This window comes from Juglans regia, chromosome 7 (genome assembly GCF_001411555.2).
Source record: "Juglans regia cultivar Chandler chromosome 7, Walnut 2.0, whole genome shotgun sequence".
Taxonomy (NCBI): Eukaryota; Viridiplantae; Streptophyta; class Magnoliopsida; order Fagales; family Juglandaceae; genus Juglans; species Juglans regia.
Genome location: NC_049907.1, coordinates 24,446,126 through 24,467,695, shown reverse-complemented (window position 1 = coordinate 24,467,695; position 21,570 = coordinate 24,446,126). Strand labels below are relative to the sequence as shown.

Sequence of the window (21,570 nt, the reverse complement as noted above, 5' to 3'; positions counted from 1 at the left end):
AATCTGCATGATCAAAATAGGAATGAAGATCGAAAGTCAATACCATACGTACTGGCAAAGAAATTTACTCGTCTACTTTGTCAGATCAAGATTGAAACGTGGAAGTCAATACCTTATGGCAAAGAGCTTTGTGAGGCTAGAGTCGAATTCAACAAGGCAAAGAAATTTAAGCATCTACATGATCTTACAGAGATTGAGCACTGTAACATACACAGTGCCATAGAGCTTGAAGAGGCTGGAATCAAATTCAAGAAAGCAGAGAAATCTAACGTGTTTTCCATAAAGTTCAACAATGGGCTAATGGAGATTTCACCTTTGAGCATAGACGATCATACAGAGACTTACTTACGAAATCTAATTGCATATGAGCAATACTGTCATCGACCCAACAATGTGAATTACGTCTCCAACTATGTGCACTTCATGGACAATCTCATTAACTCTCCAAAGGATGTTGAATTACTCCGCCGAAGAGGAATTATCTATAATAATTTGGGTGATGATAAAGTTATTTCCACCATAGTTAACAAGCTTTGCGACTATGTCAGTTTTTCAACTAGCACTTATGTTAGAACTATCATGGATGTGAACATGCATTGTAGGAGACACAGGAATGTATGGATGGCAAAATTAAGGCGTGATTATTTCAACAGTCCTTGGGCGTTGGTTTCATTTATGGGTGCTATCTTATTGCTTGCACTTGCAATTACGCAAACCATATTTTCCATTATTCATTAGGTTTTTTGTGCAGTGTGTTAATCTTGATGTTTGTTCTCGTAGTTAAATGTAATAACTATCGAATAATAAGATTTCACAAATTAAGAGTGACTTATTATCTTTTCTTGAGTTATTTATATATGAATCATGTTTTATTGAATGAAATTGATTGGGACACGAGTAAGTGCTCAGGCTAAAACATGAAATAGGCTAAGATGGATAAGACTGTCTGTGCATCCATTTTAGCCTATTCCGTGTTTTACGTCGTGCCCTTATCAGTGCTATTAATTAATAGCACTGCTCTTGAATAACAATGTGGAATGAGATTTCTCATTGCTTAGACAGCCTTACGGCAAGGCTACGTATTATCTAGCAATGTTATTCCTCACATCATTAGAAGACCACCATAGCGGCCTATCATGAAATGTTCTATATCATTCTTCTTGCCTTTTGAGATGCAAAATTACTTATCAAATTTTTATACTCAATATTTGTTAATATGTTATTTTCGATAGATAAAATGGCCAATCCATTTAATCTTTCTTGTGACATAGTTGAAGGTAAATATGATTTTATTAATTTTAGTTTTGAAAAACTTCTTTCTTCGGGTGCAACGGTCACAAGTATTGTCAATAATATTCTATAAGCAATGCATGCAATTGGGAAAGACTCTAACTTTTTAATATAATCTAATGTTTCTATTGGAGTACTAGTATCTATTTGCAAAACCTTTTTTTTAATACTTTTAATTTTGGAAACAAATCTAAACCAAGAATATTCACCATGTTTTAGAAAACTTTCCAAAATATTTGAGAAAACTTATTTCTCAAGTAGGTGCTAAAGCCTTTTTATCATCAATCTCATTAATGCAGTTGGCCCTCTGAGGATCTTGACGAATCCTCCCTGACGAGGGTAGGTTTGATCTGCAGTTCAATGAACTTGCCTCTCTCCATGGCCTTCCTGAGGGGAGGTGGGCTACCTTTTTCCCCTTGGTGACCTTGTCCTCATTTTTGAATGGCAAACCTTAAGGCCATCTGCACAACCTTACCTTTGTACATGTAGAGCTTAGTCTAGTAGGCTTTTTTAATAAGCTTGGTAGGCTCTTTTCTTTCAAAGTGCATTTTGGGTTACCCCGCGAATTCATGTCATGCACATATGTGATGGGAATTTCATCATATATATAGATATATATATATATATATTTTTGCATGGTCTTTGTCGACCCGTTGTCATGATTATCCTCCCTCGGATAGAGTAACCTCTGTCTATTCCTTTTTCCCCACGTTCTTTCAACCCGCTCATTTCGCAGAATCACACAGCTTCTCCTGTGGCTAGTGAAACGTGTCACCCTAGGGCGAAGCATAGGTTCCCAACCGTTGCTTTCCTTCCTTATCTTGCTTGCTCCGTACGGTTACCTTTTGTTCCTCTCTGTCCGTCCTACTAGCTCTTGTGCATACCTCCATCCTGTCTTTCCTTCTATACTTTTCATAGTTGTCTTCCTTTTTTTCTTATCCTCTCAATATTGCACAACCATAGATGGCCTCTCATTGTACCTTTCGTGGCGGTGCTTGTGGTGGGTTCCCAATGGAGTTCACACCTCTCGCCAAGTTTGTGGGTAGCACAACGACCCTAAGAATGCGGGTTCTTCCAAATAGGGTGCTTTGCATAACAATGCGGGTTCTTCTGAATAGGGTGCTTTGTAGTGCACTTCAAGTCAACCCCACCACTACATTAGACCTTAACTCTACGTGAGATCTATATGGAGTCCTAGACTCTATGGAACTGGTCTTGCCTAATCCATATTAGGGCGTTGTGGACTTGGAGGGGTTTGCTGAGCAAGTGGTCCTTTACACCATCATGTTGTTGATGGGGCTACGACTTCCTTTTTGCCACTCCCTCGTGAGGTCCTAGACTTCTTGGGTCTAGCCCCATCCCGACTTCTTCCAAACATCTAGAGGATATTGTTGTCATGCTGCTTGGTGTGGCACTTGACCCTAGAACCTACAAATGATGAGTACCTGAACCTTACAACTCACAAATTCCTTCACTCCCAAGCGTGGGCTGCAACAAGGGAATCGGTACAGCTTCTATGCACGGACGGGCCTCTGGGTGGCACACCTGGAGTGTCACTTTTCACACATCAAGGATTGAAGTAGGAGGTTTGCTTTGTTTCTAGGACTGGTTGGGAGTGCCTTGTAGGTGAAGTGAGGCAATGTGAGTTTTTGGTGCGTGCCATATGGGGAGTGGCTCTCTCGAGGTGATCCCTTCTCCTCACTAAGTTTACTGTTTTGCTTTCGATTACTCATGGGTTAAGGAGAACCCATAGGTGACTTGGTATGATGCCCTTCCCACCGAGATGAACATTGACTGCTTCCATATTTCTTTGGACCAATCACGATTCATTGATCGCTTGTCTTTTAGAGTTTGGGAAGAAGTTTTATCTCAAGATCAGAGGAGGCTTGCCTCCTCCTCTTCGAAATGGGAATAAAAGAGATCTCGACCCGTATAGGCAGGTTCTAGCATACAGGAGTCCATTTGGAGGTTGGTGCTGCCAGTTCTCGTAGGATCCCCACATCGCCACGATCGCCCTTTGTGCCCCTGTAGGTGAATGTGTCCCCAGCTCAGGCCCAACCCTCTTTTGCACTCCGTCGTCTCTCCTCTATCGATGCATCAAGGGAGGACACGCTCCTCCTTTGGTCCTTTTGGTGATGGAGCTAATCCCAAAATGGTCCTCCTTCTCCCTCACTTTTATTTGTTATTCCATTGTTTTCTGTTAATGGTTTTTAAGTTCTTGTTTAAGTTACAAATACTTTAGTATTCTGATTTGATTTTGTTAAGTTTAGAATACAATCAAACAACAAAATTGTTCTTCTAGGCTTCGTTGTATACTGGTGACATTTTGTCTTAATGCAATGCACACCAATCAATCAAATTAGAGGAGGCAAAAATTGTCTCAAGGGAAGCTGTTTTATTACATGCATTTGAAGCAAAGATCCAATTTCGTTTTTGTTTCAATCTTTTCCAACAGAAATTACAACCTATTTCTTGACAGCCCTATTCAATTGTCAGCTCTATCCATTACAAATATAATTCTCAACGTGATTTGCTTTGTTTTTGTTATGTTAAATCAAATGTTATCTTAATTGTTTTCGACAAACTTGCATTAAAACTAAAAAAGAGAATACGAGAGGTGAGGGATGTCGGCGAACACAATGGTGGGACGGGTGTGGCTGTCTGAAGACTAAAAGGCGACAAATGGACATTTCCAAACTAGTGGAAGAAAAAGAAAAACAAGAAAATGGTGAAATAGATTGGAGAAGGTTACTTCGTAGCGGCTGAGGAGGAGTCAAGCTCCTCCCTCCCTTCCAACGAAGATTCTCGATGGAGGTTTCGGGTAAGGAAATCGATATGGACAGAACAAAGAGAGAGAGAGTTTTTGAAATTACATCTGAATTATTATTATAACACACATTATCTTAATTAATTTCATCATATATTCATTTAAATAATATCAAAGCCTTCCATCCATTTTAGCATGAGTTATTTTGTTATTATAACACACTTTTCGTGGTGTCTCATCCCTACAAAAATTAGGATTTTTTTTGTAACATATTAATTATATATTTATAACATTTAATTCTTCAAAGCAATAGCTTTTCCTCTGCAGTGCTTTGTCACCTTTCTATACGTTATATATATTATGATTAGTACTCAAAGATGGCCAAATTTCTTCAGCTTTTCACCTTTCGTGGCAAACTCACCCCATTCTTGGCTAACGACTACTTGGGAGTCTGCCTTACTTTCTAGCTCCACCACTCCTAGTATCCTGGTCATCGCCAATCCGGCCAGCCTGACATGATGAATTGTCAATGAAGACTTGCCAGAGCTTTCCTATGGGTGTTGTCAGTACTTCCACAAGGAAGTCGGCGAACTTAGCTACGAAGTCTGCCAGAACTTCTCCCTTCACTGCAATACAAGGGAGGTACTCCATGTAAAACTCGCTGAGTTTTAATTCAAAAACGCAGTTCATTAGGTGGCCCGAGATGTTCGATCTTTGAAAGACCTTCTTGAAGAATGTATCGGTGAGTGCCTTCATCGAGTGGGCTTGGAAGTATTGCCTTAGCCGCCTGGCGGTGATCACCAATGCGAACGCCATCATGTCCATCCGTAGGTACCGTGCCTTGGCTCTTTAAAACGCTCAGCTTGTGTAGTATACTGGCAGTTGCCAGCCCTATTTATCCCAAACCAAAACTGTTGGGATGGCGTGTAGTGATACTGGCAAATACACAAATAGGTTTTCCCCCAGCTCTGCTTGGCTGAGGAGTGAGGGGTTAGCCATATATTCCTTCAATTTACTAAAAGCCTAGTCTCATTCGGCGTTCCAATTTTGCGCCTTCCGTAGGACTTTGAAGTACGATAGGCATTTATCCGTTCAATGAGAGATGTGAACGAAACAGGCGGTTGCTGTCCTGGCCAGCTTTTGCACCTCGTTGATGTTTCATGTAGGGGCATGTTCATTATTGCTTTGATCTTTTTCAGGTTGGCATCGATTCCCAATTTAGAGACCATGAAGCCTAGAAACTTTCCCGACTCTACCTGGAAGGAACACTTTAGTGGGTTGAGCTTCATCTTATACTGTCACAGGACCGCGAAGGCTTCGTTCAAGTCGGCTAGATGATTCTCAGGCCTTTTTCTCTTGACAAGTAAGCTGTCCACGTATACCTCCATGTTGCGACCTATTTTATCCTTGAACATCCGGTTGACTAGTTGTTGGTACGTTGCCCCCGCATTTTTCCATCTCGAAGGGCATAGCTCGGTAACAATAGAGTCCTTGGTCTCATACAAATTTGATTTTATTCTGAGTAGGCGTCCATGAACTGAGCAATCAATGGACCATCGTGACATCGACAATCAAGTCGATATGGGGTAGCGAGAAGCTATCCTTAGGGCAAGCCTTGTTTAAATCAGTAAAGTTAACGCACACTCTCCACTTGCCATTTGGTTTCTTCAGCAGCATGACATTGGATAGTCACTCGAGGTAGTGCGCATCCTAGATAAATCCCACCGCTAGGAGGTGATCGACTTCTTCAGCTATAGTGGCATACTACTCAGCACTGAAACTCCTGCATATCTGTCGAACTCTTTTGGCCTTAGGATTGACACACAGGCGGTGTTCAATGATCGCGTGGTCGATTTTGGGCATCTCTTCATGGCTCTAGGTGAACACGTCTCAGTCCCGTCTTAGGCCCCATCTTGTTCCCGACTCTTATGGTGTATTCAAGCCACACGAGATCTACGGGAATGAGTACTAGGGGTTTGTTTGGCTCCACTTGCCAGAAGGTTTGCTCATCTTGGACCTCTTCCTCCTAGTCAACTAGGTGGGGTGGCAATGGACGTCTCGCAAGGTGGGTTGCTTCCTCAAGTGCTCTCATGTCTTTCCCTCCACATTTCAATTATTGGGCGTAGCATTCCCGTGCAAGCACTTATTCCCCCTTAACTTTGCCGACTCTGTCATTGGTGGGGAACTTCATCTTTAGGTGATAAGTCGATGTTATTGCCTTCAGGATGTTCGTGGGTCATCCCAATATTGCATTGTACGATGAAGGGGCTTTCGCCACCAAGAAGTTTGTCATTGTCGTAGAGGTCCTGGGGCCCTTCCTAGCTAAAATTGACAAGGTGATTGCGCTAACTGGCTGGACCACGTCTATGGAGAACCCCTTGAGTGGCATTGAGGCTGGGCGTAAAAGATTGGGGTTGATCCCCATTTTGGTGAACGTGTTACGGAACAACATATCGGCAGAGCTGCCGTTATCAATGAGGATCCTCCGTGTCACAAAGTTAGTGATCTGCATGGTCACTACTACGACATCATTGTTGGTGTGGAACACCCCTTCATCATCTTCCTCGCCGAATGTAATAACGACTCCTTTTGTGCACCATTTCTACCTTTCTGGGGCTTTTTTGGCCACGAATACTTCTTCGTACTGAGCCCTAAGAGCATGGGCCTTTTGTCTTGAGGAGGTCGGGCCGCCATCTATGTACCCACCTGCTATGGTGTTGATTTCGCCTAGAGGGTTGTCTGGCAGGGCCGGGACCTGATGAGGTGAGCTTCAAGGCGTGTCTCTCCCCATCCTAGGCCTTTTGGGACTCTCACTCTGTTACGGTCTTGCGCGCCCATTTTCTCAGTACGCAGGACATCAGTCTCTTGTGTGGCGTTGAGCCAACAAGTTTTCTAGCTCTTCCATCCTCTGCTTCAAGGTGTAGCAGTCTTTAGTTCGATGTCGGTCTGTCTGGTGGTATGTGCAAAAGCGCTGGTCTTTTCAACACAGTTAGGTGGTTCCCGAAGGGACTGCACATGTTCCTTTTCTACGACCATTCTAGTGTGGATTAGTCTTGTGACATGCACTCTAGCGTTTGTATTGTCTCTTAGCCTAGTGTCATGTTGGTTCTTCTTGGGTTATTCATGGGTTTTTCCTTGTGTCGACTCGTTGGTTGTCCTATCAGCCTGCTCCAACTTGGTTTTTTTGTGGTCCGTCAGGGACCGCAGGGTATCTTCTGCGTTGATGAAGTGGTCCTTGAAGGGTCAAGGGGAAAGCTCAGCTTGCAATCTCAGGGGGATAGCTCAGCTTGCAATCTCACCCGTGAAGGGTCATGTGAGCTTTAAACGTCTCCAAGTGCTTGAAAGGATCCTTAGATTCATCATACGTCTCCATTTGAGGGACCTTAAACTTGGGTGGAAGAGGTGCCACCACGATTTTTGCGTTGTACGACAAGTCTGTGCTAGTGAGCAAGGATGACGTGCCCATCTTCCTGGCCATTTCTGCGTACTTGTCCATGAGTTCTTGTAGCTCATGATGCATCTGTCTTCTCTCTTCCCATGCTGCATCTACTTCCGCAACACTCTGCGACTTGGCATGCTAGTTCTAGCTTGGTCCATCATTTCCCATTAGCTCGCCATTCGCTCTCCACAGGGCTTTATTTTCCAGCCGGAGACTTCCCACCTCCGTTGTCAGCTTCTTTATCATGTCCTCCATTTTAAAAACCCTCGCTTCCATGTTTCTTAATGATTCTTCTTGTCCGCATGTGGTTTGTGAACACATTGCTACCGGCATACGAATGACACTAATGACACATTATTCTCTTGATCCCACAGATGGTGCTACTATTCATGTCCTGTTTTGTATCCTGGTTAGCTCTTCGACTCTGCTCACTGGACCTGCAGGAGTCACTAGAGTTGGAGCTTGTGGTAGTGAGGGACACCTCCGATTCCTAAGTTAGTATATGGGTCTTGGTGACTCGAGAGAGGAGAATTACTGCAGGAAGTGTTCAAAGATCGTTTACCTAACCTCAGGGCGGGTTTATATGCCTCAGTCTGGATGGTCCCACGTACTGCCAGTACCTACCATGCCAATCTTCGTTCTGCCATTTCATGTGTGCGTTTGCATCCCTGCCACATCTTTCCTCAGTGGCAAGCGAGGGGAGGGCTCACCCACTACTGCGACTTCAAGGACAGGCAAGTGATTGGCTCTGGACATCGCTTTCTATCCTTTTTGACCACCCCACATGGCGTGTCCCTTGTCCAATTGCATGGACTATGGTTCGTGTAGGTGATATGACTGTTCCTCTTTCCTCCCTGGATACGTGTTTTGCGGGCCCTACCTGGCCTTTCTTCTAGGTAGGGTTGTGCAAACCCTTCGCCCACTCTGACTCCATCCGACCTCTGCTCTGTCTCTTACTTCGACGAAGTCGGAGTTGTCAGAATTCGAAGTTGGAGTTGGAGTCGAAGTGTATCCGAGAATGACTGTCGGAGTTTGGAGCTTCGAACTCTGAACTCTGAACTCTGAATTTAAAAAAAAAAAAAATGAAAAATGACGTCGTTTTAACTAAATTTTAAAAAAAGATAAACGACGCTGTTTGCCATTGTGATCCACTGATCTTGCCATCGTCTGCGCCGTGTAGCCTTTGTCATCGTTTGCATTGTCTATTTGCATTCACTATCATATACATCACGCCTGAAAATTACATTTCTTGAAACTAAAAGCACCATTTGGAAGCATCCGAAATATCCACATCCACCAAGTCACCGTAAGTTTACATTATAACAGTTGTTTTGGGTCTAGTTGTTGGCTGTTGGGTTGCTTGTAAATGTAAAATGGAATGGATTACGATGGAGTGAAAGTGTACGTAGGGAAGGTGTTTGTGGAATGGATTGCTTCGAAATGTTGGGTTGTTTGTAAATGTGGAACAATGAGAAATCACTAAAATGGCACCAGTGTATGTAGAGAAGGTGTTTGCGAAATAAAACTGTGAATTGTTTTATTCTAAAGGATACAATTAGGGCTGTACAAGAAACCGTAAAATCGGCCGGGACCGGTGGTAGGAATTAAGCAAAATCAACTTCGGTCAATTCGGTTTCAATTCGACCTAGGGATCGGTCGACGTCAGCTATCCTTTTTTTTTTTTTTCCCAAATATACGTACAAGAAATGACGTTGTTTCACTCAACTAAGTGAAACGACATCGTTTTGGGGATGCAGGTTGTAAAAAAAAATGAAAATGCAACGAAAGCCAAATGGCACTGTTTTGAATTAGGGTAAAAGACCCCTATGAGCCCTTCTTCCTCGTTATTCATTTCAAAAGTTTTTTTTCCCTAACCCCAGTGGTAGCCACCCCCCCAGTCTCCCTCTCCGATGCAGCAATGCCAACTCCCTCTCCGATGAGGCGGTGCATCTCCCTCTCCCTCTGTCTCAGCCTTTCAGGTCTCCGTCTCGGAGCTTCGAACTCTGAACTCTGAACTCTGAATTTAAAAAAAAAAAAAATGAAAAATGACGTCGTTTTAACTAAATTTTAAAAAAAGATAAACGACGCTGTTTGCCATTGTGATCCACTGATCTTGCCATCGTCTGCGCCGTGTAGCCTTTGTCATCGTTTGCATTGTCTATTTGCATTCACTATCATATACATCACGCCTGAAAATTACATTTCTTGAAACTAAAAGCACCATTTGGAAGCATCCGAAATATCCACATCCACCAAGTCACCGTAAGTTTACATTATAACAGTTGTTTTGGGTCTAGTTGTTGGCTGTTGGGTTGCTTGTAAATGTAAAATGGAATGGATTACGATGGAGTGAAAGTGTACGTAGGGAAGGTGTTTGTGGAATGGATTGCTTCGAAATGTTGGGTTGTTTGTAAATGTGGAACAATGAGAAATCACTAAAATGGCACCAGTGTATGTAGAGAAGGTGTTTGCGAAATAAAACTGTGAATTGTTTTATTCTAAAGGATACAATTAGGGCTGTACAAGAAACCGTAAAATCGGCCGGGACCGGTGGTAGGAATTAAGCAAAATCAACTTCGGTCAATTCGGTTTCAATTCGACCTAGGGATCGGTCGACGTCAGCTATCCTTTTTTTTTTTTTTCCCAAATATACGTACAAGAAATGACGTTGTTTCACTCAACTAAGTGAAACGACATCGTTTTGGGGATGCAGGTTGTAAAAAAAAATGAAAATGCAACGAAAGCCAAATGGCACTGTTTTGAATTAGGGTAAAAGACCCCTATGAGCCCTTCTTCCTCGTTATTCATTTCAAAAGTTTTTTTTCCCTAACCCCAGTGGTAGCCACCCCCCCAGTCTCCCTCTCCGATGCAGCAATGCCAACTCCCTCTCCGATGAGGCGGTGCATCTCCCTCTCCCTCTGTCTCAGCCTTTCAGGTCTCCGTCTCTCATCTCCCTTTCGTCTCTCTCTCTCTCTCTCTCTCTCTCTCATGGGATAGTTGATGAAATCAACTTGATGTTTATTGTTTGGATCTGTATAGTTGATGTTTGTTGTTGAATCTGTATTGTTGAGTGCTGGAACCGATGTTCACACCGATGAACCGACAGTAACCTACTGAAAATATGCTGGTTGGTTTTACCACTCTCCATCGACTGATTACGGTCGGTTGCTCCATCACTTTTTCACACATTGGTGGATGTTGGGTTTTCCCAAAATTAGTGCTGAAGGGGTCAGTTTTCACCCCTAGATACAATAATGAATGAATGATAACATTCACGAAGCATAATTTCATGAATTGGTATTCACGGAAAACTTCATCTATCTATATATCTCAGAATATATATGATACAAGGCATTTTGAGCCCATGAGCTAGCTGGTTAGATAGACCTAGGACGTACATGTCACGTGCACAAAGCAATATGTGACGTTTCTCCAACCAGCAACAACCCATACAAAGATTTGATTTCTCTGTTTCCTTATAGCTAGGCTTTAATTAATTTTGATCTATCTTCAATTAATCTTTAGTTTGACTTGGTATATACATAGATATGAATTAATTGGAAAAATAAGTTCTAGGCTTCTAGCCCCATCTATAATACTATTTAAGTCCTCGATCTCGTCTATAAATTACAGATAATTAATTTAATTGTCCTCAACTACAAGTAGTTAACCACTTCTAAAATTTCCAGACGTACAACTAGCTAATCGGTGTATCTTAGCCATAAGAAATCATGAGTGGGTGCTGAGCAGGCCATTGATCAAAGTACTTATAGTCATAATATGTAAACACGACGCAAGTTTTTGTCCACAAATTAGCTAGTTTGGTTGACAAAATGATCAACAAGTTGGATTTCAAATATCACATATGTAATCCTAACAAGCATTAAATTGAATCCTCAATCAGTGTATAATTAATCTAAAACAATTTTTCGTGTTTTGTTTTTCTTGGAATTAAGCGTCCCTACCTCATTTGACTGGCAACTATAGTTTGACATTAGATGCTTTCTTTGTGAGACAACAAATTAGTTTAGTGAATACGAAAAAGATGAATCACTGGATGCTTGAATTTAGTACCTTGATTTGGCATAACACCACTTTTTTTTTTTGTGCAATCTAGTGTGTCTATATTGAAGTTAGAAGTTTCTATTTTTTATTGCATTTTGAGACCACATGGATCTTTTATAGCGAATGCGTCTACATAATGGTATCTAACTGACACTTTATAGAGGAAACTAAAAAATATAAGTCAGGTTTTTTTTTCATGCCAAGAACGATGCAACTAATACTTGGAAAGGTTTTCCCAAGATATTCCTTTATGAATTCGGCTTATTCTTGGTATTTCACTTGGTTTTTAACATAGAATGAAAGACACTACATGGTTGTCTTGTTTTGCTTAACTTCCGCTGTCAACTTTGATATTCTTGAGATCGACAAAAGTTTTAGAGTAGTCGGAAGTTCTAGTAATTATGCAAGCAAGAGAGTTAAAACTTTGTTGATGATTTAAAGTTTTATTGTATTGCCACACTTTGTTTCCAACTTTTCAGTCCTTTCTATATATATATAGTACATGTTTTTTTAAACTAATTTTTTGCTTCTAATTTATTTTTTTTAGCTTCTTTGATTGTGATATGGATGCTACACCTAGTGGAGACGATCATCCACAAGGGGATGCGACGAATGCCAGTGCTCCTACACTGGTTGCCAGTACTTCCACCCATAGAGCCACATCTAGAGCAACTACTTCCTGTGTGAGTAGTCGAATCCCAATAGATATAGAAGATGAGGATATGTTCAACGAAGAGGAAGAGATGCTCATTGAGCACGATCGGCATCCACGACCTTCTAAAAAAAGGTCGTTGACATGGGAACATTTCACCAAAATTCCTGGTGATCATGCGAACTCGCAAGCAAGATGCCATCACTGTGGACAACTTTGTGATTGTCATTTAAAGAAGCAAGGGAGCAGTGTATTAATAGCACATCTTAATGGTTGCCTGCGGTATAAGATTGCCAATGGATTGCCGGCCACTGATCAGACCAAGCTCAGTTATGAAACTTTTACGGCCACTAATGATACACATGTTAAGAAGTTGGCAATCCCTCAATATAGTAAGAAGATGTTGTGGGAATTGCTTGTATAGATGGTCATTTATGATGAGATGCCTTATACAACAGTTGACAAAAAAGGCTTCCGTAAATTTGTGCACACTCTTGAGCCACGTTTTCCTATGCCTTCATCGTATACCTCCCCGTAGGCTAGGTGTGTCACGTATTTTTTTATGAAAAATAAACCAGGCAAGCGATTCTCTAATTTCACAATTGAAAAATAAACTGAAATAATTTATTGAAATAAAAAGGTCTAATAAAATGTCTTCCCAAAAACATTTAAGAAATAACTGGATAAATTCGTCATAAGAGACACATTTTATTTTAAAAGTCTGAACAAAACTAAAATGCTCCTTCTACTCCTGGCCTGCATGCTCGTAATCATCATCTTCACCTGGGTAATTAAAAACATGAAAATAAACTAAAATGAGTCGATGACTCAGTAAGAAATCTATCATAACGAAAACGTAATAAACATAAAATTTTCATAAGAACTTTCATGCTGAACTTAAAATTTATGACTGTTCATGCTAATGCTTATGCTATGTATGACTGAATTTTCTGAACTAACTGACTGATTTATCTTACTTATCTGACTGGCCAACACACTTAACCCTGTGTGCAAGGTTGTGCACCAGCCCCACATCCCGCTGCAGCAAGGGGAACTGCTGATAGTATTCTAGCATACTATGGTGGACCACGACTGAGTTCGTGGCTTGCACACCACCCTGAAACTGAACTGCATTGGTACCATGCATCTGAATGGCCATCTTATTAACTGATCTGAACTTATCTTACACTTGAAATTAAGATGGCTTATGTGTCTTATACACATGAGATGCATGACATAATACATACATAACTATAATTTCTGAAACTGAAACATGATGCGGAATGACATGATCATATGCTATGCTGGATGACATGCTTGTACATGAGCGGTTCATAAATCATGGCTATCAAAGAACTGGCTTGAATAATACATACATATAAGCTAACTGTGATGATCCTAATTTATGATCAAATTTACTTACCTCGATGCGTTTCTTCTTGAATAATACTTCGTAACTTGAGACCTATATTCAATAAATAACTATCACTAAATTGTTTGGAACTAAAATAAATGCTAATATCTTACTTAACTAAATTCGGAATTCTAAAACATAGTCAAACCAATATTTGTTTAACACTAAAATCAATAATTCCTAGTATTTAAATTACTTAAAATACTAATTTATAATTTAGTAGACATACTCGAGCTATTTTTAAATAATTCACAAAAACTTAAATTCTTAAACTAAGTTTCATTTCTTAACGTAATTATTAAATCTTATAAGAAACTTAATAAATTCCATTAAATTCTTAACATAGAAATTTTATTAAAATCTTTACTAGATTGACAAAAGAAATATTAACTCAAATATTAGACTTAAAAATTATACTTTAAAACATCTTTCCAATTCTTTAAACATTTATTAAAAAGAACCTTTAACTAAATATATTTATTTAATAAACTCAACTAGTAATATTAAACTCAATATAAATCACTAAAGAAATTATTAAATAAAATAAGATCAAGTCTAATTTAAAATATAAGTTCAATTAAACATCATTATAGTCTAACAAAAGGTCAAAACCTGGCCCATAAAACAAAACTACATGAGCCCATCGAACGCACAAGGCTTAGGGCCCAATGGCCCATTAAGACCTACGGATTCTTTCTAGAATCCGAAACATGGCTACAATGAAAAGGAAAACAGAGAGTTGAGAGAGAATGAGTCTGCGATGGAGGAGCTCACCGAGAGAGGGTAGAGGGCGACGGCGGCGCTAAGTGGTTGGAGTGACTGGCGACGCGATGGGGTCTCTGGGAAAGGTGGTGCGACGCCGTGACACAGAGAGAGAGAAAGAACCGTTAGTCCGAAAACATCCCGAAAACTACCGAGAGAGAAAGAGAGCTGATGGTGGTCGAGGCCTTACCGGAAAAGAGGTGGCTGAGCTAGGGCTGGGCTGGTCGGCACCGTCTGTGACGCCGGAAGGGAGTCCCGCGTCTCTGAGTGGCGTGGAGTTACTGCGAGAAGAAGTGGGTGGCTGCGGGTCAGAGAAGAGAACTCCAAAACAAGTGAGTTTTCTTTGTATTTTTTTTCTTGTGTTTGAATCAGATATTCTAGATGGATTTATAAAGACGGTAGAAAGGCTATCTGATAGGGTTTTTCTAATGAGAGTTAGACTCCTACTAGGACTCGAATTTACACACTACGGCAGGGTTTCAAATTTGAAACAAAGTGGATGAACTTACGGATTGGTGATTTGAATTTGTCAAACAGCGGCTAACAAAGTGATGAGGTTCGGAGACTAGAAAATTTAAACTTTAATTTCAAAACACACATCACAGTGAACGTAATCTGAAACACTTTAAAAATCCTTATTAAAACAAAACTCTAACAAATCATAAATAGCAACTATAATAGAAATATAGAGATAAAATTAAATATAAATTCTGATAAAACTATACTCATAAAAATATAAATTCTAAAATAAAAGTTTACTAGGAAATATTACTAATATACCCTATCACCAAAACTGGTATGTCACACTTCTCCCCCCCTAAAAGAAAATCTCGTCCCCGAGATGGAACGTACCTTGATTTAAATAAGTCGGGGTACTTTTCTCTCATGTCTTCTTCGTGTTCCCAAGTGGCTTCTCTCTCGTTGTGGTGACTCCAAAGTACTTTAACCATTGGAATGGTTCTGCGTCGTAGCACTTGGGCCTTTTGTGCTAATATTCTCACTGGAACTTCTTCATAGCTGAGGTCATCTCGAATCTGAAGTGGCTCAAACTCCAAAACATGTGCAGGATCTGGGACATACTTCCTTAGCATAGAGACATGAAACACGTTATGCACTGTCGATAAGTGAGGTGGAAGTGCTAGTCTGTAGGCTGCAGCACCTATTCTTTCTAAGATCTCAAAGGGACCTATGAACCTCGGGCTTAGCTTCCCCTTTTTACCAAAACGCATTACCCCTTTCATCGGTGAAACCTTCAAGAATACTTTATCTTCTATACCAAACTCTAACTCACGCCGTCTCTGGTTGGCATACTTCTTCTGTCGCTCTTGAGCTGTGGCGAGCTTCTTTCTAATAATTGATATTTTCTCACACATGTCTTGAATAATCTCTTGTCCCAAAATCCTTCTCTCTCCTACTTCATCCCAGTAGAGTGGTGACCTACACTTACGCCCATAGAGAACTTCATACGGTGCTGCCTGAATACTTTCCTGATAACTGTTATTATAAGCGAACTCAATAAGGGGTAGATACTTAATCCAACTACCCTTAAATTCCATCACACACGCTCTAAGCATATCTTCTAGGATCTGAATCGTCCTCTCTGATTGACCATCTGTCTGAGGATGAAATGCCGTGCTGTAGGTCAAATGAGTTCCCAACTCCTTCTGTACCTTCCTCCAGAAAGCCGAAGTGAAACGGGTATCTCTGTCAGAGATGATCTTAGACGGTATCCCATGCAATCTGACAATCTCTCTAACGTACAATTCTGCCAATCTATCCACAGAGTACGTCATCTGAATGGGAATAAAATGGGCTGATTTTGATAGTCGATCAACAATCACCCATGCTGCATCTTGACCTCCTAATGCTTTCGGAAACCCTGAAACAAAGTCCATCCCAATCTCATCCCAAGTCCACACTGGTATAGGGAGTGGCTGCAGTGTACCTGAGGGTCTCTGATGCTCTGCCTTGACTTGTTGACATGTCAGACACTGTGCTACATATGCCACTATCTCACGCTTCATCCCACACCACCAAAAGTGTTGTTTCAGATCCCGATACATCTTGGTGCTCCCCGGATGAACTGTGTAGAGTGAACGATGAGCTTCTCTCAAGATCAAATCTTTGATTACTCTATCATTGGGTACACATAATCTTCCTCTAAATCTCAAAGTGCCATCATCCGACACTAGAAAATCAGGTCTCTTACCTTCAGCTATTTCCCCTTTAATCCTTATCAACTCCGTATCACTAGCTTGAGCGACCTTAATTTGATCTATCAATGTTGAACCTAAGGTCAAACTATTCAACTTAGCTTGAGTGCCCTGGATTACCTCAATGCCAGCTCGCTCCATGTCTAGTAGTAAATGCTTCTGAGGGGTAAACATCGTAGCCAAAGTGCTAGAGGATGACTTTCGACTAAGTGCATCTGCCACGACATTTGCTTTACCAGGATGGTAGTTAATATTGCAGTCATAGTCCTTCAGAAGTTCCAACCATCTTCGTTGTCTCATATTCAGCTCTTTCTGTGTGAAGAAATATTTCAGACTCTTATGATCAGTATAAATCTCTCACTTTTCACCATAAAGATAATGTCTCCATATCTTCAAGGCAAAAACCACTGCTGCAAGTTCCAGATCATGGGTCGGGTAATTCTGCTCATAACTCTTTAGTTGTCGGGAAGCGTATGAAATAACCTTCCCACTCTGCATTAAAACACAACCTAAACCCTTTAGTGAAGCATCACTGTATATAACAAATCCTCCATCTCCCGAAGGAACTGCAAGAACTGGTGCTGTCACTAGTCTTTTCTTCAATTCTTGGAAACTGTCTTCACACTCATCTGTCCATATGAACTTCTCATCCTTTCTTGTCAACTTTGTCATCGGAGCTGCAATACTTGAAAAGCCCTCTATAAATCTTCTATAGTAACCAGCGAGGCCTAAGAAACTTCGTACCTCACCGACATTACTAGGCTTGACCCATTTTACCACTGCCTCAACCTTTGCTGGGTCCACTGAAATTCCTTTTGCTGATACCACGTGTCCCAAAAAGGAAATCTCGTGCAACCAAAACTCGCATTTCTTAAATTTTGCATACAACTTCTTTTCTCTTAGTGTTTGAAGGGCAATCCTCAAATGTTCTTCATGCTCAGCACTACTCCGAGAATAAATGAGAATATCGTCGATAAAAACTATCACAAACTGGTCCAAATAATTCTTGAATACCCTATTCATAAGATCCATGAAAGCTGCGGGGGCATTAGTTAGACCAAACGGCATAACAAGAAATTCATAGTGTCCATAGCGTGTTCGAAAAGCCGTCTTCTGCACATCTGTCTCTTTAACTTTCAACTGGTGGTATCCGGATCGCAAGTCTATCTTAGAAAAGACTTGGGCTCCCTGAAGTTGATCAAATAAGTCGTCTATCCGAGGTAGAGGGTATCTGTTCTTGATAGTTACTTTATTTAACTCCCTGTAGTCAATACATAAACGCATAGACCCATCCTTCTTCTTCACGAAAAGTACAGGTGCACCCCATGGAGAAACACTGGGGCGTATGAAACCTTTCTCTAGTAACTCTTGTAATTGATCCTTGAGTTCTCTTAACTCAACTGGAGCCATGCGGTAGGGTGCCTTAGATATAGGCGCCGTTCCCGGAGTGAGATCAATCACGAACTCAACTTCTCTATCCTGAGGTACTCCTGGAAGATCTTCAGGAAACACATCTTTAAAATCTCTAACTACTTTTATGTCTTCAATCTTGAGTCCATCTTCTGGTGGTAAAATCAAACTCGCCAGGAATCCCATGCACCCTTGTCTCAAAAGTCTGGTGGCCTGCAAAGCTGAGATTACACGAGGAGGGGAAGTTTCTCGTACAGACTGAAAACTAAACTCCTCCCCATCTGTGCATTTAAAAACTACTCTCTTCTTAAAGCAATCCACACAGGCATGGTTCTGGGATAACCAGTCCATTCCCAGAATCACGTCAAATCCGGACATATCAAATACGATTAAGTCCACAGGTAGAATTCTCCCTTGAATCTCTATCGGACAACCAATTAGCACAGAATCACAAATAATATGATCTCCCGAGGGCGTAGCAACAGACATACTAGGTTCTAGCGGTTCAGGTATCTTCTCAGCCAAATGTGCATAATCATTAGAAATGAAAGAATGAGTAGCACCAGAGTCGAGTAAAATGGAGGCATGACGTGAAAACAACGATAATGTGCCTATATGAATGACATAACAACTTAAAGCTATCAGGATCATGTAATATATTTATCGTTCTAAAAAGATATCTAAATTTAGGAAAGCGAAAGGTACCTGTGACTACATCATTTGATGCTTCAGCATCAATAGGGGTAAGAGCATAAACTCTCGCTGTAGCATGCGTCTTCTGTCCTCCATTCCTACCCGGTTCCCCAGGTTTCTTAACTGGGCAGTCCCGAGCTAGATGGTTTGGCTTCCCGCACTTGAAACACACGTTCTGGCCAAACATGCACCTTCCCAAATGTCGTTTCCCACATGTTGCACACGTGGGGTAAGTTTGCCCTGCTGGTGGTTGACCTTGACGATTCATAATGTGAGGCCTCTTGTCCTTATGCGACACTGCTTGGGGTTGTTGCTGTTGCTGGCGCTTCCTTTGATTGTTGTACTCGATGTTCTCTTGGAGGTCTTCTTCAGCAATGGTAGCTCGGGTGACTAGCTCTGTGAAACTCCGAATCCTGAGAGTACGGACACGTTCTCGAATCCTACGATCCAGTCCACGCTCAAATTTTTCAGCCTTCTTTTCCTCATCCGGAATTAAGTAAATAGCAAAACGAGAAAGCTCCATGAACGTTGTAGCATACTGTGCTACCGTCATAGATCCTTGAGTAAGATCCATAAACTGGCGAGCTCTCGACTCCTGAAGAGTTTGTGGAAAGAAGTGGTCCAAAAAGATTTTCTTGAAATGCTCCCAAGTAATGGGGACTGCTTCCCCTAGTTCCAGCTGAACCAAAGCCCGGGTTGACTTCCACCACTTGTTTGCCATATCAGTCAAGTGGTACGTGGCGTATTTCACCTTCTGATCATCAGTGCAGTAGAGCACTTCAAAAATCTGCTCTATACGATCGATCCAGCTTTCCGCATCCATGGAATTCAATCTGCCATCAAACGTAGGAGGATGCTGACGAGAAAATTGCTCCAAAGTACAACCGGCTTGTGGAGCTCTAGGCGCCATAAATTGGCCGCTAACCATAGATTGAAAGAATTGGGTAGCAGCTGCGACCAGATGGTCCGGGTTATCATTCTGGTTAGAACCAGAAGATCCCTCTCGTGTTGGGTGATTTCTAGTACCGGGGGCCATGATCTACGTCAAACGTCATAATAACAATTATCTAGTAAGAACGTAAAAACAATGACAATGAAACAAACTATACTGATTGTTCTAACTAGTAAAACCTATAAAGTATTCAACCCTAAACAAACCTTGATTACTCGCGAGCAGGCTAGGAGCATCCTAGGTAACTTTAACTAAAAATTTTACAAAAAGTTTTTTTTTTTTTTTTTGAAAAGTCTACAGAATCGACCGGCTCTGATACCAAATTGTAACACCCCCTCCCCGTAGGCTAGGTGTGTCACGTATTTTTTTATGAAAAATAAACCCGGCAATGGACAGACCCGACGAGGATGTCGGGAATTTAAGGGGGGTAGATTGTGATACCCCATATAATATGGATAAGGGTAGGTGGTGTATGGGATCCCACATTGCTTGGGAAGGAGAAGTTCTTGCTCTTTATAAGGTTCCAATGGGGCTCCAATTGTATCATTGACTAGTCCTTTTGGAGTATAGGCTATGTGGTTTGGGCCTTCTATTGGGACGTTACAAATGGTATCAGAGCCTATCCCAACCAGAAATGTGGGACTTGAGCCGTGCCACCTATAATAGACGGGCCCGACGAGGACGTCGGGAATTTAAGGGGGGTAGATTGTGATACCCCATATGGATATGAGTAAGGGTAGGTGGTGTATGGGATCCCACATTGCTTGGGAAGGAGAAGTTCTTACTCTTTATAAGGTTCTAATGGGGCTCCAATTGTATCATTGACTAGTCCTTTTGGAGTATAGGCCGTGTGGTTTGGGCCTTCTATTGGGGCGTTACAACTATGATGCGAGATTGTTTGAAGAGTTATGCGAAGGAGATGGTAGAAATGAATGGGATGTTTATTACCATGACCAGAGAGTGTCATTTACGACTAATATATAAACGTCCATGCAGAATGTCAGTTATATGTGTATCACAACCTACTTTGTAGACAATGAGTGGACGCTACATAAGCGGATTATTGAATTTAAAGAAATTATTGATCGCAAGGGTGCATCCATTGGTGCAACGATGGATGACTATATGAATGTCTGGGGAATCCAAAAAGTCATTTATATCACAATTGACCATGTTAGTGCCAATGACACTGCAATTGAGTGGTTTAAGCGGAATATGGCAGTAAAAGATGATATCATTCGTGAAAATGTGTTTATACATATTCGATATTGTGCTCATATAATCAACATCATAGTTGCTGAGGGGTTGAAGGATATTGATGATTCCATTACCAAAGTCCGCAACCTTGTGAGGTATGTGAGGGCTTCCCCCCAAAGGCTTGGCAAGTTTAAGGCGATAGCCGAACAACTTCAGATTCCATGTTCTGCCATGTTGTGCTTGGATATTCTGACTCAATGGAACTCGACATATATGATGTTGGATGTGGCGCAAAAGTACCAGAGAGCATTTGCTGGAGTTAGTAGGGGGAGAAAGGGGCTCAGTGCACCAGACACACTTGATTGGGCGGTTGTGAGGTATTTTGTTGATTTTTTGAAGTAGTTTTATGATATAACTATGCGGATATCTAGATCCAAATATTGTACTGCGAATTCCTTCTTCGACGAGCTCTTGGGGTTTCATGACCACTTGAAACAAAGTTGTGCTGACACTGTGGGATTGTTATTTGCTATGGCTATGAGGATGAAATCCAAGTATGATAAAAGCTAGGGAATATTGAAAAGATAAATAGATTATTATTTGTGGCTGCAATCCTGAACCCCGATATAAGTAGAAAATTATAGAATTTTGGATTAAGGACGTCCTCAAGGAAGAGAAGGATGAAGGGTTTATTAGAGAGCTGAGAAATGATATTG

General features: G+C 41.2%; 1 protein-coding gene across 1 annotated transcript; it reads right to left on the bottom strand.

Annotated features, from left to right (window-relative positions):
- Positions 1–18,391: 18,391 nt before the first annotated feature.
- On the bottom strand, positions 18,392–19,884 carry LOC108989793. The gene is made up of 3 exons (XM_035691478.1): positions 18,718–19,884; positions 18,500–18,623; positions 18,392–18,434 (listed from the first exon to the last, which is right to left on the bottom strand). Exons 1-3 carry the CDS (start codon positions 19,739–19,741, stop codon positions 18,392–18,394), a joined length of 1,191 nt encoding a protein of 396 aa, XP_035547371.1. The 5' UTR covers positions 19,742–19,884.
- Positions 19,885–21,570: the final 1,686 nt, after the last annotated feature.